The 14,376-nt window shown below is 36.2% G+C and overlaps 1 protein-coding gene across 24 annotated transcripts in view; it reads right to left on the reverse strand.

Moving 5' to 3' along the window:
* The window catches only part of PAM (peptidylglycine alpha-amidating monooxygenase), a 116,105-nt gene that overhangs the window by 40,241 nt on the left and 61,488 nt on the right, over positions 1–14,376 (reverse strand). For 7 of the 24 annotated variants that reach the window (XM_082723800.1, XM_082723821.1, XM_082723820.1 and 4 more), the window contains exons 12-13: positions 11,975–12,058; positions 2,719–3,048 (exon numbers count right to left, since the gene is read on the reverse strand). The exons of 7 other annotated variants lie outside the window; for them this stretch is intronic. In XM_082723800.1, the coding sequence (XP_082579926.1) occupies positions 2,719–3,048; positions 11,975–12,058 (414 nt within the window). The remainder of the gene's footprint in view (positions 1–2,718; positions 3,049–11,974; positions 12,059–14,376) is intronic. 10 more of the 24 variants (XM_082723822.1, XM_082723818.1, XM_082723817.1 and 7 more) reach the window with 2 other exon arrangements.

The raw sequence follows: 14,376 nt of genomic DNA on the forward strand, positions 1-14,376 counted from the left end.
ATTCTACTTTTAAGTTCAGTTTTAAATTCAGATTGTGACCTCATTGAAATGGGTTAACTTCTCTAGGCTTCAGTATCTTCTGAAAATTAAAATAGTTCTCAAAGATATATGAAGTGAGTATGAGCTATACTATTGAGCAACATGATAGCCTTACATTTTCGTTTTAGTAATAATCTCATATGAGAAACCACCTTCTTCTTTGAGGCTAATATAATTCCTTACAGCACATTGGGCATTTTAGGGAGACAGTTAATTTTTCCAGACAATTAGGATCCCATTCTCAGTTTTGCCTGAAGAAAGGGTGTGAGAAAAACAGTGGAAAATTATCCATCAAATTTATCCCCCTTATTTATACCCTACGAACTACACATGAATTAGACTACTAATATATTTTATTTGGGTACTCTATGCTAATAACTTCCTACTCTCTTCTTTACAAATGGAAGCTTCCTGAGGATAGGTCTTTCTCTGGCTTATACAAAGGAATGAAACATTTTCAGTTAAGGTTTGCTATTACATTGTATTATGGTAAATGGTGAAAGGAAATGGAAAAGAAAAAGACTCAGAAATAGCTTACCTAAAAATGAGTTTCGCTATTTTTAATTTAACGTTTAAAAAGTTTTTGAATCAGGATAGTGATGTAACACTAAAATAAATCATTTCAGAAAGGAAATACATGCACATTTCCTTTCTATAATTAGGATTCATGCTGTATGTTTCTATGACTCATTGTTTTATTTAATTCAGTGACATTTACCCACATAGTTAAAGTCAAAGGGAATTTTCTGATCCAGATCATGCAGAATCATTTTCTCCCTGGATACTGTCATTTTGACCACCCTATAAGGTATGAGATCTAGCAAGTAAATGTACTTGGGGTATTTTAAATATATATTTTTAAAGATTTTATTTGTTTATTTAACAGACAGAGATCACAAGTAAGCAGAAAGGCAGGCAGAGAGAGAGGGAGAAAGAAGCAGGCTCCCTGCCAAGCAGAGGACCTGATGTGGGGCTTGATCCCAGGACCTTCAGATCATGACCTGAGCCGAAGACAGAGGCTTAACCCACTGAGCCACCCAGGCGCCCCTATTTTAAATATTTCTTCCCTAGAAAAGCTAAATACGTTTTAGGAATATAGTACTTTAAGTCAAATGATGATTTCTACAATGGACACTTAGGATACCTATCAATAACTAAATACGTTTTAAGAATATAGTACTTTAAGTCAAATGATGATTTCTACAATGGACCCTTAGGATACCTATCAATAACTAACCACATTTTTTCAAATTCAGGAGTGACAGAGAGACGTCATGGAATGAGTGGGCTGCAACTCTAACATTTCACACTTGAACAGAACTGTGTTCTCACCAAAGAGGCCCTTCTGCCTTTTATATTTTCATGTTGTATGGATTACACCATTTACTATCTTTCATGTGGAGGTTCAGGAAGACACTCGAGTTTGTTTATGAGATGGATGGGGCATGAAAAACTGCAGATTTTCTAGGCACCACACTCAGAAGTGTCAATTTCGTTGTTCTCTCATAGGATTCAGGAGTCTAGATTTTTCATAAGCACTCTACCTGGTTGCGATGCAATGCAGTTCAGGGACCCCCCCTCTTGAGAAACAGTTTCATTAGATAAATTTAGAAGAAGTCACAGCAGGGCTGATCCGATTTAAATATGAAGATGTAAAAATCTGGGTCCCAGTTAGCAGCCCGTAGAAACTATTAGATCAGTCCCAATGGACAGGGCTTGAAACTTCTGTGTGAGCAAAAGGCACCTCCTGCTAATTTTTTTCAATTATAAATAAAAATCAGCTGGGTGTTGAATAATTTATGGCTTCCTGCAAAGCTGTATTTGAAAACACCAAGCTGGCAGCCTGCGCCATTCCAGCCCACGCATGGACAGCTGCCATGCACCCATACCCGTTACTTTTTCAGAGATTATCTCCACATGCTGTATTATTTAGCTTTCCACATTAGCAAGTAACATGAAACAAACAATACGACAAGAGGCCACAACACAGTTAAAGACAAAGGTGAGGCATCCATAGCTTGCTGGTATAGAAACCCGAAGGGAATAAGGTATTGTCCTCGGAGGTACAGAAGCCAGTCCTGGTTAGAAATAAAGATAAATCCGAAAGGTTCTGATTTGCTGGAGGTCCCCTCAGAAATAACTACTCAATTTTCCAGTTAAGATAGTAATTGATAATGAGCTTAAGAAATCAAAGTCATAAAAATGGTTCTATTTTTCAAGTCGATTGGAAGAGAATGCTGGAAGCGTAACATTCCTTTGCAAGGAAATTAATTACCTTAAAAGGTAGCATATAAGCATTTAATACACTGAGATTTTATATATCAGGTGGTGAATTTTCAGTTGCTTTCCATCGAGGAAAATAGAAAATACCAATTTGGTAAGAATTTGTTACCCTGAATTTCATGTGCCTCCCTCCCCAGCATGATCTAGATATTTTTGGTCCTAGTAATTCTGGCTCAGAGATTGAATGGACACCAAATTTATGTAGTATTGGACCAAAACAAAAACTCAAAGGTAGTATCTGATAACGCATATCTGAGTTTTTTTTTTTTCCTTTTCCTGATGAGTTCTTTTGATGGTTAAGTTTTTTCACCCACTCATTTTTATTCCCTTCAGATTTTGCTAATGTGGATTATAGCACTCTGCAACTCGTTCTTTTGAAAGAAGCCCTAAACGCACCTCCTGTGTGTTCTGGCTCCCAGGTGCCTTCACCAGGCAGGGGCTGCTGTAATGACAAAACTCTGCTTTCTGCTGGCCTCAAAGTAGACTCTAGTCTGTGGAATTTGTGAATTCTGTCTCTGACAAGAATAGCATTGCCCCTCTCCTCATGCTCTGCACTCTCTCTGGCATCAGATCGGCCAAGATCCTTCTTTTGGACTACGTTTGCAATCTCAGCTACCAGGTCTGATTCTGATTCTGATTCTGCCTTTTCTGCAGGATTATATTTATGCACATGAACAACATCTTCCCTTTCTCCTAGCAGCTTGGAAAGTAGTGAATAGAAATCACCTGTGGAAAAAAGAGAAGACATAAAGAGTGGAAGGTTGGTAGGATTGCAAAATTTATGAAATTCTGTGCTTTAAGGATTTCATCTCTTGATTTGGCATAGTAAGTAAGCAAGAAGGCTGCTCTCAGATGTTCAAGCAGGAGGGGAAAAACGATTTTCCAGAATAATAAAAAAAAAATAATATGCTTCCCATTTCACTTCATATACCACCTATTCCTTCTATTATCTCAGGAGCCAATAACACCAGATTACCTCTATTTGCATATTAGTGGAAACAAAACAATGTATATATGATTGCATGGCAAGTTTCAATAAATGGTTTTCACAGTAGAGCTGAACTGATGTGGAAGTTAAAGTTCATCAGATTTCTAAAGCTATTATCAACAGCTACATCAGGAACCAGCTACCTTCAGGGAAAACCCTTTGAAGTTGTCTTTCAAAGCTTACTAGAGGATAATGTACAAGAAATTAAACGTATATTTTTCAGCATATGCTATAAAACACAAATCTAATAGATACACATCTTTTTGGAAATTGGAAAACCAAAGTTTTATTGCTATTATTTTGTTGGCTGTGCTCCCGTAAGTAGCTCCCGTTGTTCATTTTAAACAAGAAATGAACAAATTCCAGAAAAATAATTTTGCAAGGAAAGAATATTCTAAATTACTTTCAAACAAAAGAGAAGATCTTAATAAACTAGTATCATTGGAATGATTCATCACTAAAATATATTTTATGTCTTTCTATACTAAAAAGTAAACTTGGATATGATAACCTAACTCCATGACAATAATGATTTATAAAGCATTATGACAGATATAAAATATGACCATGGAAGTTTCATAAAGCATTTGAACCCTCATCACTTACATCTATGGCTTGAAGTCCATTTATATAAACTATGTGAATGGGAAACATGTTTACATTCTCAGTAGAAACATGAATCTGTTTTTTTAAAGCCAAACCCAAAGGTAACAAACACTCATTTCTACTTATTCCTCACCCTATTCCAAGTGCTGCTAATGAAATCAGTTATGACAATAGAGTACCATTGCTTCAATTTTAATTACATTTATAGCATGGTCAGGTAACATTTACAAAATCTTATTTTTATGACCAGTAGGAAATGAAAATGATAACTGGTTTAACTATGACACATTCCACTGAAGAATATGTGATTTAAAAACCTGTACAAGGGGATGTGGAGTCTTTCTAAAATGATGCTAAGAGATCCTGTCATGTTTACAAATATCTTGGTTTAATGATTCAAAGTAGGTTTTCCATTCTTGCCCAGGAAAGCAGCTGATCCCAGGTGAAATCTTCAATCAAAAAATAATTACCAAGTAATAGGGCCAATCTCAGTAAAATGAACAAAGCAAATTACAACTCAACCAACTCTGTTAGGCCACCGTGGCATTTGGCCTCACAGGAAAGAAATTAATCCATTGCTGCTAAATTCTTCTGGCCCCCCACCCCCACTAAACATACATAGTTGAATGTGCTGTTGTGCAGTGCAACACATATATAGAAAATAAAACAAAAGATTATTTTAAGGATAAAAATCAGCATTTGAAAACTTGAATCCATGTCATTAGGCTAATATTGATGGAGGAATGCATAGTTACTCAGGTGTGTCAGTAAATTCTAAGAGCCGTGATGAAGTAGAAAATGCACAGCACTCCGGTCCCTTTGAAATTGTCATTCACAGCGATCACTGGGTTAGGAAAACAAACTTTAGCGATATAATGGGTTTGGCTGCACACGGGCTGCACTGGCCTTATGAAAGCAAAGCTGCAGGGCTGCATCTCATTTATGGAGATTACATGTGAGAGAAAGAGAGAGAGAGAGAGAGACACCAGTAAATGACTATCTCCAACATCCTTAGGCGCAAAGCTGAGAGTTTCTCTACTGAGGTACTGGCTAGATGAAATTCTGAAATGTTAAGTATTTTTCCGAGCCATATATATCTAGCCTTGAGTGCGATGGGTGGAGGAGAAAATAAACAGAGGAAATTGTGTGGTCTCTGCCCCAGGTTCATTTCTCAAGAGTCCCTTCTTTCTTCTTACTTTATGGTATAGCCACATGGCTTCCCCTTCCTAGAATGTCAACTCTTAGTTAAGAGGTTTCTTCTTCCTGGGACACAGTCTCCCCAGTAACCAACTAGCTCCTAAGCCTTCAGATCTTACTTCAGTGACATTTACGACCAAGATGCCTTCCTTGGCACCTTGATGATCGGATTAGGGGTCTCAGCTCTGTCCTCCTGTAGCACTCAGGTCTTCCCCTGAATTTTTACTGTCACAATGTCTGGTGTGTATTTCCCAGGTGTGTTTGAATCCAACCCTGACACTTAGTGGCTATTCTGTGCCATTAAACAAGCTACTTAACATTATAAAGATAATGAATTAATACAACCTTTCAGAATTGTTTTGTGAATTTCAAGAAGTGAAAAGTCCAGTCCAGTGTATATTCTAAACTAGGTATCACCAAATTGTAACTATATTATAATTACTAACAACAACAACAAAAAAATCTAGTTGCAACATGCACATGCATCTGCTTCAATCTGTAGTTTACCTAAAATTTTTTAAAAATTCAGTTCTTATCTAGTATTCAAATATTGGGATTTTCATAATAATAAAAAAAAAGCTCCTTTAAATTTATAACCCTATACTTCTCACCAAGTCACTGTGGCTTTGTAGTGATTTGCGTCCTAGTTTTAACAAAGGAAGTGGTACTTGCACTTTCTCTCTCACTCTCTCTCTGTTTTTGGACAAAGAACTATTCTCATTCCAGTGTTCTGGATGCCAGCCCTCCCAGTACCTCCGGAGCCTTTCCCAAATGCTTTCCTTTCTTTTCTTTTCTAATACAAATTCTTTGCCAAAGGCTTGACTCAGGTTAAAAGCACACTCACTCTGCAGTTATCTTGAGCGGCCATGGAGACAAGAGAGACCTTCCTCAGACGCACTACATCTTTCAAACTTTTCTGCCTTCCCTTTCCTTTGACAATTCCAGCACTAACGGTGCTTTCTGCAATCATGGGAATATCCTTATACCTGTGCTGCCCAACATGAAAGCCAGTAGACACACGGGGCTATGGAGAACTTGTAATGTAGCTAGTGTGACTGAGGAATTTAATTTTTAATTTTACTTGTTTCCAACTAATGTATAACCATTTTTAAATAGCCACATGTGGCCAGTGTCTGCTGTATTGGGCAGTGCAAGGCCACTTTACCCTTCCTCATATCCGAGGCCAAAGGCATCTGCTTCCACATCTTCTTTCACGCCTGTATGACTTCTTCACGAGTTGCTCAAGAGCTCCTACTTGCCAAAGCCAAGAGACCTTTCATACTGACCCACTGGTCCCTTCAGAAACTCTCTTCTTACAACATTGTTTTTTTCTAGATCTTTTCTACCTGTCTTCTTTGCTTTCTCTTATTCTTCTGCCCAGCATATGAAAATGCTGGTGTTTTCTGAGGTCTATCCTTGGCATCGTTTCTTCCCCCTGGTAAAGGTCCTTCCTATCAAGAAATACCAGCCATTCCCCAGTCTTCAGCTGCTGCCTCCAGACAAATGACTCTCATATCTGGAGCTCTCTTACTACCAAACTGATAGCAATTTCCACTTGGATGTCTGTTTCACAGGAATTTTGAACTCAACACGTCTAAAACTGAGCTCTTAATCTCCTCCTCAGACTTCATCTGTTTTATGGTATCTCTCCCGATGATGAAATGTGTCTTGGTCAATCAGTCCAGAAAGCTGGATTCAACTCTCTGTCACCAGTGAATCACAAAGTCAACTGATTTGTCAACGCTGATATGTCAGTGCCATTTTTTTCACTCTCTACTACCATGATTCATTTGGGATTCTTATCATCTGATTGGCCTTCTCCCCTTCCTCAGAACCGATTTTCATCCCTGCCTTCAATGTCATCATCTGTCTGTAATGGTATAAAGCTGGCCTACCTCTGTGGAACTGACTTGCGATGAAAGCCAATAACATGGACACTCCCGGGTTATACGCCCCGCCTTTTCTCAGCTCTTTCCACCTATGTATTCCACAGTGCTCTTCTCTAATTTTATTCTGGCTCCTACTGCTAAAATGACCGTGTAATTTATTTCCCAACCTGGGACATATTTGAGAAGAGAAAGGGTGTTGTTTAATACTTATACGAGGCATAAACTAGGACAATCCTGGAAAAACTTGGATATATAGTTACCCTACTTATTGTTGACAGAGATAACAGATAAACAAGTACTTTATAAACTATACATGATAATAATAGTAATAGCTAATATGGTTTGTGAGTTTAGCATTACCTAATTACTTTGCTGAGTTACTTTATACAGTTTAATACATTTAATGTCTGCAAAATACCCCTTGTCCTCATTTTAGATGGGGAAATTAATGGTAAAGGACTAACCTGCACATCTAGGAGGAAGTGGAACAGGGATTTGAAGGAGCAACATGAGTGAGGGGCCCACCTTCTAACTGATCACTTTATTGGATCCAGGTTGTCCCCCTACCCCCCTTTTTAAAAAAAAAAGTCTATAATGGCCAATAAACCCTTTCCTGTGAAACTACCTTGGACCTGACAATCTTACTATATTTGTTTATTTTTCTATTTAAATTAACTGCCTTCTGAGGCCAGGTGATGGGTGTTTTCTTTAACAGAGCATGTTTCTTTTTGTCCTTTCCTGGCCTGTCTTCTTCATATTATAACGTAAAATGGTTGTAAACTAGGCAATATCTATGTAACATAGTGTGCACAAAACTGGCCTAAAGAATAATGGTTTGAAAAGTAGAAATTTTTTCTGTCTCTTCAATAGTTTTCACTTCGCCGGCAATATACCTTACATGTCTGATCAAATTCTGTAAGATTTTCTCAAAATTTTTTTTTGTATATTTCAATTATCTGGGAAGGGACAGGTGGCAAGGGATAAATACGATTTTATGTGAAAAAAATTTTTTTAAGATTTTTATTTATTTGACAGACAGAGATCACAAGTAGGCAGAGAGGCAGGCAGAAAGAGAGGAAGGGAAGCAGACTCCCCGCTGAGCAAAGAGCCTGATGCAAAGCTTGATCCCAGGGCTCAGGGGTCATGACCCGAGCTGAAGGCAGAGGCTTTAACCCACTGAGCCACCCAGGCGCCCCATATGTGAAAAAATTTTTAAAAATCCTCTCATTTCCTCCTCACTGTCATATTTCCAGTGATTACTACTATTCCTATCACAGCAGATACTCAGTAAATTATTCTGCAATGAATAATAATTTGTTAAAAATATCACCCTTTGCTTCGGCTATCAATAGCAATAAAAATATTTCTTTGATGATTTTAGGCTGCAGTGAATCTGTTTCTTTCTTTTTCTCACTTAAACTTTGATTCTTATCTTATAAAACTCAGAAATGTTCTAGTTCTTCTAAGTAATTTGACTGCGTGGGTCTGGATTTGGAAAACATTTAACTGTGGTAGCAGCTAACGTGCCAGGAAAAAAGAACACACCACAGTAGGAGAAAATCTGAAACACTACCAGTTCAACTCCCAATTCGTTAAGTTGTGGGCTTCCATTAACTACTTCATGACTCAATGGGCATTTTTCTAGTTAGTAGGGACCATTCACTATTCTCTACCATCAACATGAAAATGTCTTTGGTTTACTTTCCAGAATATGGTGAGATAAACTGGAAGAAAAACATACATTAAAAAATTGCCCTGTGAGTTTTTTTTAATAAAATGGTTTAAAATTATTGAATAATAAAATAAATTACTTTGAAACAGTGTAAAAATCTTAATTGTGGAGGCATTTAAAAAAATGATCAGGATCCATTTGGTAAGCTTTAGAATATGAAGTCCCATTTCCCCCATGTGTCACTAGGACTTTATTACCTAAGACAAACAACTTTTGTTATTGTTCTGTGATTTCTGTGGTACCTGGAAAGTGAATAGGATGTTCATCAGCAGTTTAGCCACTGATAAAGTATGCCAAATAACCAAGCTAATGAGACTGCAACATGGAACATAATAATTAATTAATGAGAAAGAGATGAGGAATGGAAAAATAGAAGCATTTCTTTTCAGATTTTAATATTTTGGTTTATAACCTACTTGATTTTCCCCTCTGGTCAGTTGATTCGGTTTATTAACTGTTGACTTATCACTAACATTGACCCTACCAGGGTTCGTGAAATAAAACATGATCATGACGGCCAGCTCAAGGATTGCACATGAAGCAAAACTTTATTATTTGTTTCTTTTACTGAATTGAATAAAGGAGACAAATATAGAAAAGGGGAAGTTAGCAGATGATGGGTTTTGCAACTACCATGCACACAGATGTATATCAGAAAGCACAACTGTGTGATAAATGATCGTTCTCATCTGCCTATTCTGCGATTAGGAAGCCAATTCAAAACAGCATCCACTCAGCTTCCCAGAGCCTTGGGGGGTATTTAGAATTGTGTTTGATAGATGAGTTCAATATACAAAGACTTGTGAGCTGCTCGTAAATCATAAAGAACTGATAAATTTTTAGCGAATGGGAATGCAAACAAGAATTGTATCCTCTTTCAAACAGCAAAGTGGCATTGTGGGTTTTTAGAATTAACCAAGAAGATGCTACTAAAACCACTTGTACTTTATTAGGGAATGAAGGGAGTGTTCTATTTTGAACAAAGCAAAGAAACAGAAATTTTAGTTACTAAGTCTAGCCTTTGTATCACTCCTCTCAGAAATGATTTACCAACGGTTACTTTAACAAGCATTTACAGTAGACTATGGTCTTTTTAACTTGCAACTGTGTTCCCTTGATTCTGCTTATTTGATAAAACATGCCAATGTTAATTCATTTTTGTTAGCATAAAACCACTGTGAAATTATTCTGTTTCACAGAAGGTGTCTGAAGACCTTTAACTATCTGGGGTCATGGAGTGTTTTCCCTCTACAAATTGTATTTTTGTCATATTCTCCCTGCCTTGGGAATATAGCCGCTCGTGCTGACCTTTGAGTAGAAAGATTGATTATATGAGGGCACAAAGACTACAATGAGAAGAGTTTGGAGCAAACTGAATAAAACATGTTAAAGGCCCTTTCTGCAGCAAAAGAAATGGTGTCTGGCGCATAATGTACAATAACAAGGACAACGGCTATTGTAGATTTTGACTTTGAGCTCTGCCATGAGTTTTTTTTTTTTTTAAGACATCAAATCTTCTCAACACAACTAACATAAATTTCAATACTGCACCTTTACCTTGAATTATAAGGGAGAGAAACACCCAAAATCAGAACTCCTAATAGTAGTTGCATAGATTCTTGCCAGAAGCTGGTAAACCTCTTGGTTTCAGAACCTATTCTTTACCCAAACAATGCTGACAGAAAGCTTGGGTTGTATCACTGGTAGAGTGAACAGATATAAGAACTCATGATGCCTACGAAATAAAGAGAACTTGTAAAACACACTTTATTTTCCTAAATGGGGCCAACTATAAGTAGAGGATGTGTTCCTGTGTCTGCTCTGGAAAACCTCAATGCTACCCTTCTTATAATATAGTCTCTCAGGATTTGTTTCCTTTTCTTAGAATCAATGTCTAATTGAGTTTTATTGTTTAGCTTAACTGTACTTATTACAGACCCAGGCAATTCTTCACTTTCAATGGCTTCAAAGGGTAGTAAGGTTTCAGTTCATTGTGAATATCTACTAGTGTTTTTCTGCTTGGAGGCAGACATAATCAACTCAATAACAGATTAGCTTACCTACAGAAAAACAGGCTAGTCTCAAAGCAGTATGGGCAGGAATATACACATAATATGCAGGCAATAAAAATCACGCTTGCCAATGATTTTTATAGCTGGAGGAAATGTTCAGTATATAGTATTTAAAAAACAGGATGCAAAACTATGCACACATGCTCTAAACATTATTAAAATAATGTGTCGATAATATATTTTTCACACTGAGATGTACATATATACCCATATTCCTAGGAATGATGTATGAATTTTATTTGCTTCTTCGGATTTTTCTGTAAATTCTATTTCTTTTTAAATGAATATTATTTAGCAAATCAGTCAAATAAGCATTATGTTTTAAAAATCTCCCCACAGTTGGGGCACCTGGGTGGCTCAGTTGTTAAGCATCTGTCTTTGCTTGGCCCCTGATCCTGGGCTCCCTGCTTAGTGGGGAGCCTGCTTCTCCCTCTCCCACTCTCCCTGCTTGTGTTCCCTCTCTCTCTGTCAAATAAATAAATAAAATCTAATAAATAAATAAATAAGTAAATGAAACCCCCACAGACTTAATTAAAGCTTCATTAAAAATATGTCCCATTGTTGCATGATCCAGGACAACCTGACAGAATGTTGTCATATAATGAGGCTCTTCTGGTATTTCTCATAATTACATCTTTTGAGATAAGTCTGAGATACCAGAGCCTTACACCAGATTTTCTTCTTCAGGAAGCAAATACAGATAGCGATACTGCAGGAGGTAAGAGTGTTTGTAAGTACTTAGATTCATATAACTCAACTATTCCTTTTAAACTAGTAAAATCTCCAATCAAGATTAATATTCTGAAAAAAATTTGATAATTATTTTTGTAACTAGAATACAAATAACCCCCAACTTCTGGTCCTCCTGGAGAAACAGAGTAATAAATAAATAATGGCAGGAAAAAGAACACAGCACAGTAGGAAAAAATCTATAGACTGAAAAAATTTTTTTTCCAGCTTATAGCATATGAATATCTTTACCGCCATCTTTTTTTTTTACTACTTGAGTAAAAGTCATCCCTTCTTCCCAACAGAGCATTTATTGCACATCTTGACCTTTATCTTCCTACATGTTTTCCAGTATATTAAGATAAAAAGTAAAAACAATATCGTTTGTGTTATCCAGGCAGAACTATATTATTTAGCCACTGATGGGTACAGAACTTGCCTTTGAGTACATGTCCTCTGACGTTTGAGGTCTTTTCCTTCCTGCTCCACAAATGTTCTATTTCCAATGGGGGTCTGACATCCTCTGTGTGACCAACATAGATGCCATCTGTTAACTTGTGGCTAGCACAACTGAAATGACTCACAGCTTTTATTTATTGGGGATTTAAAATATTTAAAGGATCGATACAAGCTGGCGGAGTACTTGCACATAAATTGTATTGGCCAGAGCACCAAACTAAGGCAAAAGGTTGAGCTGGGGGGCTTACTTAAAAATCAGCACATGTGGCATAATTTGTTTGAATAATTAGACCCCTCTTATTAGCTACCTGGCCAATTTATCTCCCCAGAGAATTAATACAAATACACATTTTGTGCAAACAAACAACTCTGAGAAGAATGGGATACTCTCTCAGTAATGAGTAGATCTGTCCTGTGTACTGCAAGGAGATAGATTGATCTCATTAGCGAATCAATTAGACTATGTGCACAAATACGCACTTGGTATATTTCTCTATTCTCTTTAAATTCTAGGCTAGTAGTGCACAAAGCCCTGCAGAATAATATATGGGCTACACTGGACACTGAAATGGCTTTTGGTTAGTTATCTGCCTTCACATAACCTAGCAGCTGACATTTTCATGGGCCCACTAATTTCAACATAGGAATGCCATAGCCTATTTTCTGCAGTATGAAAGTTCAGTCAGAAGAATATGTTTCTCCCAAGTTAAATCACTTTACAGCATTTTTATTCATAAGTAGAATAAAACACCAACTCTGAGAAAATAATTTCTTCTGTGTCCACAGAATTCTTCTCTGGAACCAGTAAGGCTTTGGGTATATTTAAACTTCTTAATATTATAAACATATATCATCAAACTTGAAAGTATAAGTAAATGGCAAAATATGAAAGTGTTTTAAAGGATGTGGCTTTTAGGTATACATGACATCTCTTAAATCTCATTTGGAAAGAAGAGATTAAACCTAACATTTAAGGTTTTCTGCTAATGAAACCTCTGGGTTTCTAATCTTTCAGAAGTTTCAATGTGTCCCTTGAACAACTCAAATAACTTGAAAATGAAAACAGATCAACCTCAGTTTCCATAGAAACTTATCATTTTATAAAGCACATCCACTAAACGGTGGTCTCATTCTATACTTTATCACATATGTTAGTATTTCAAAATGTATTCTAAGATAACTCGAATTATTTCAAAGGCCTGTATTTCAAATAGTACATCCAATATCAAAATAATTCACTTTAAATCTGAACAAATTTCAGTACAGTTATAACAAAGAGTGTTAATACTACCATATGTTATTTATAATTACTGACTTCCTTACAATTCTATACACAGATTAATAAGTTTAACTATTTTAAATCATACTCAATACTTTAATATGAGCCATTTAGTATATAAACTATTTAGCATAAAATCATCTCCCTTTTTCTGACTTAATAAGAAAGTAGAAACAACTTTGAGCTAAAACTATATTCTTTTTCCAGAAGCCACTTTGTTATAATTAAATGTTATGGAACAGACTCTATGTAATTTAAAACTTTTATATTAAAGTTTTCCCTAATCCCTTTTCAGAATGTATGTCTTCCTTTAAAAAGTCTGGATTCATCAACTTTGTAAATACTCTTAATGCAAGAATATTGTCTTTGGCCTAGACCTAAAAGAATACATTTTGAAGAATTCCTACAGTGGTTTACAAAATCCAAAGAGTGAGAAATTTCTCTCCGTTGCCAAAAGAAAAATCTTATTTCCTGTACACTTCATGTTGTTATAAGACACATGCTTGGAGGAACATAAAACTAAATGCTTTAAAAAATATATTGTATCTAGTCCAAAATAACTTGATAATATACTCCAACGCCTAGCACAAAGTATCATCTTTGAAACAACTAGTAAGAAAACAAGATAGAGAAGAATAACTTTTCAGTGTCAACACGTGCAATATATGATATTTCTTCAAAGAAACAGATCAGAGGAAGAATGATGCTTTCTTAACTCACCAGACAGCAACTTAACTCAAAACTATAAATGCCTACATTGATAATCCCTCCTATTTTACTGACGGCAGAGAAGAGTACCTCAAGAGAGGCAGGGTGAAGGATAAGTCTTAATTTCTTTCAAACAGAGTCAATAAACACGTCGCCCAAAGATTTTAAATGGTCAAATCCTTTAGATTTCAAAAGTAGCCAACCAATTGTTTCTAGTGATTATATTTGCACTACATATAAAACTTACCATATTAAAAAAACTAAAACAAAGGTGGAAAAATCTAATGAGTTTAAATTACATCGAGGAAATTTACTTTCAAAGCTAGAGGACAACAAGTGACCATTTTCTCATGAATTATGTATTATATAAAAACAACGGTGCATAGGGATGGAGG

The sequence above is a fragment of the Mustela nivalis genome (genome assembly GCF_964662115.1).
Source record: "Mustela nivalis genome assembly, chromosome: 3".
NCBI lineage: Eukaryota > Metazoa > Chordata > Mammalia > Carnivora > Mustelidae > Mustela > Mustela nivalis.